This window comes from Austrofundulus limnaeus, unplaced genomic scaffold (assembly GCF_001266775.1).
Source record: "Austrofundulus limnaeus strain Quisiro unplaced genomic scaffold, Austrofundulus_limnaeus-1.0 Scaffold17, whole genome shotgun sequence".
NCBI classification, from domain to species: Eukaryota; Metazoa; Chordata; class Actinopteri; order Cyprinodontiformes; family Rivulidae; genus Austrofundulus; species Austrofundulus limnaeus.
Window position 1 is genome coordinate 2,390,193 of NW_013952419.1, and position 1,728 is coordinate 2,391,920.

At 35.5% G+C, this 1,728-nt stretch overlaps 1 protein-coding gene across 1 annotated transcript in view; it reads right to left on the bottom strand.

Annotated features, from left to right (window-relative positions):
- mis18a (MIS18 kinetochore protein A) overlaps positions 1-1,728 on the bottom strand; it is a 9,722-nt gene that overhangs the window by 5,606 nt on the left and 2,388 nt on the right. Inside the window, exons 2-3 of the mRNA XM_014003247.1 lie at positions 698-764; positions 392-514 (exon numbers count right to left, since the gene is read on the bottom strand). Of these exons, the coding sequence (XP_013858701.1) occupies positions 392-514; positions 698-764 (190 nt within the window). The remainder of the gene's footprint in view (positions 1-391; positions 515-697; positions 765-1,728) is intronic.

Here is a 1,728-nt window from a genome sequence, read left to right on the forward strand (position 1 = left end):
GTCAAATTTAGTCTAATAATTGAAAACATGGATGAAATAAGAAATATGAAACAAATAAAATAAAATACATACAAAGCAGAACACAGCTAAATGTATCAAAGGCATGTCTCTGTAATATTAGAATTTTCTGAGACAATGAATTTTGGTTTTTCATTTTTTTCCCCTGTAAAAGGTTTTAATTTAATAGAATTTTTGGACAAAAAAAATCTCAATATATCACCTTGCTTATAGTATCGCAATATATCGGGATATATCGTATCATGACCCCTCTGTCATGATATGTATCATATCGCCAAATTCTTGCCAATACACAGCCCTACAACTGAGCCACCGTGCTTTCATGTAAACTCATGAAAGCATTTAAAAAACAACCTTTGAATAATAAAAGTACCTTTCAATGTCGGCTACATTCAGACAGAAAGTGAACCTCTTGTTGTCCATGCTCCTCGGAGTAGACTTGTAAATCATGCCGAGCACGGAGTGGCAACCTTGACAGATCAGATCCACAACCAGACTGTGGAGTGAAAAAAGCACTGATTTCATTCTAAAAACAAATAAAGCACATTTTACACAAAGCAACATCAGTAATAACATCTGTCATGGCTAACGGTGCAATATTTGAGTTGTCAAGCTGAGGTTTATTTTCTTAAACGGGGTGAACACAAGACTTTTTTGCTGTACTAGAAGTCCTTCTCACCATTGAGACTTTTTGTCCACTTCAAGCAGACGATTTTCTTTTGCAATCAGGACGTTGTCGGTCACCCCTGGGACAGAAACATCAAAAACACATTAGCAGTACTGTTCATCCCTTTTACTTTTGGCTGATAGGATTTACAACATCAAGTCATCCTTATATCCTTATCATATTTATAGGACATTTTATATTATTTAACATCATCTGGAACACGTTTTAACTACGTGCACTATTTTATTTTTCACTTTACCATACTGTTTATATTTTTCCTTCACCTTTTTATTTTATTCTACACTGGTTATATATCCCTAAGYGTGTTTATTTTGTTGTCCTTCAGAGTGTTTATAATTTATTTTAATCTAGTGTGCTTATCTTTTATTCTCTAATTATTTTTACTTTACTCTAGCTACCTCCATGTCCTGTCTGACTGCATCCATGTATCCTCTGTCTTTTTCCTGGCAGCTGCATCTTTAACATCCTTCTTGAAAAAATTTTCAGAATTACATTTCGAAAATTACTTTTTTTTGCCTCACAAAAGAGTGATGTTATCGTACTTAAACATAAATAAAATGTACATAATGAATTTTATTATTATGCCTTTGTTTATTTGACCTGACAACAATGTTTATCGTCCAACAATAGTTGTTAGTAGTTGTCCTGATGTGTCTCAGTAATCCAGGTAGAAAAAAACCAAAAAGAAAAATAAGTAGGTCCTCTGGATGGGTTCTTCTTTAGTGAAACGTTTTGTCTCTCCTCCAAGAGACTTCTTCAGTCTGATGAGTTTCAGATAAACTCAGCCTTATAAGCACTGCCTCCACATGGACAAACAGGTTAGTYACATGCAAAAGAGGGCCATCACCTAACAATAGGCCTGAATAGCTCTATTGTTCATAGAGGGTCATGTGCCCCATCACCTGACTTACTGGTTTGGATGCTTCGGCTGTGGCCATTCGGTGTTTTTATGTGTATGTAGTGAGCGCAGGTGGGGTGCAACATCCCCTTGTTTTTGTCTTTTTTCCCCTCTTTGTTGGTAT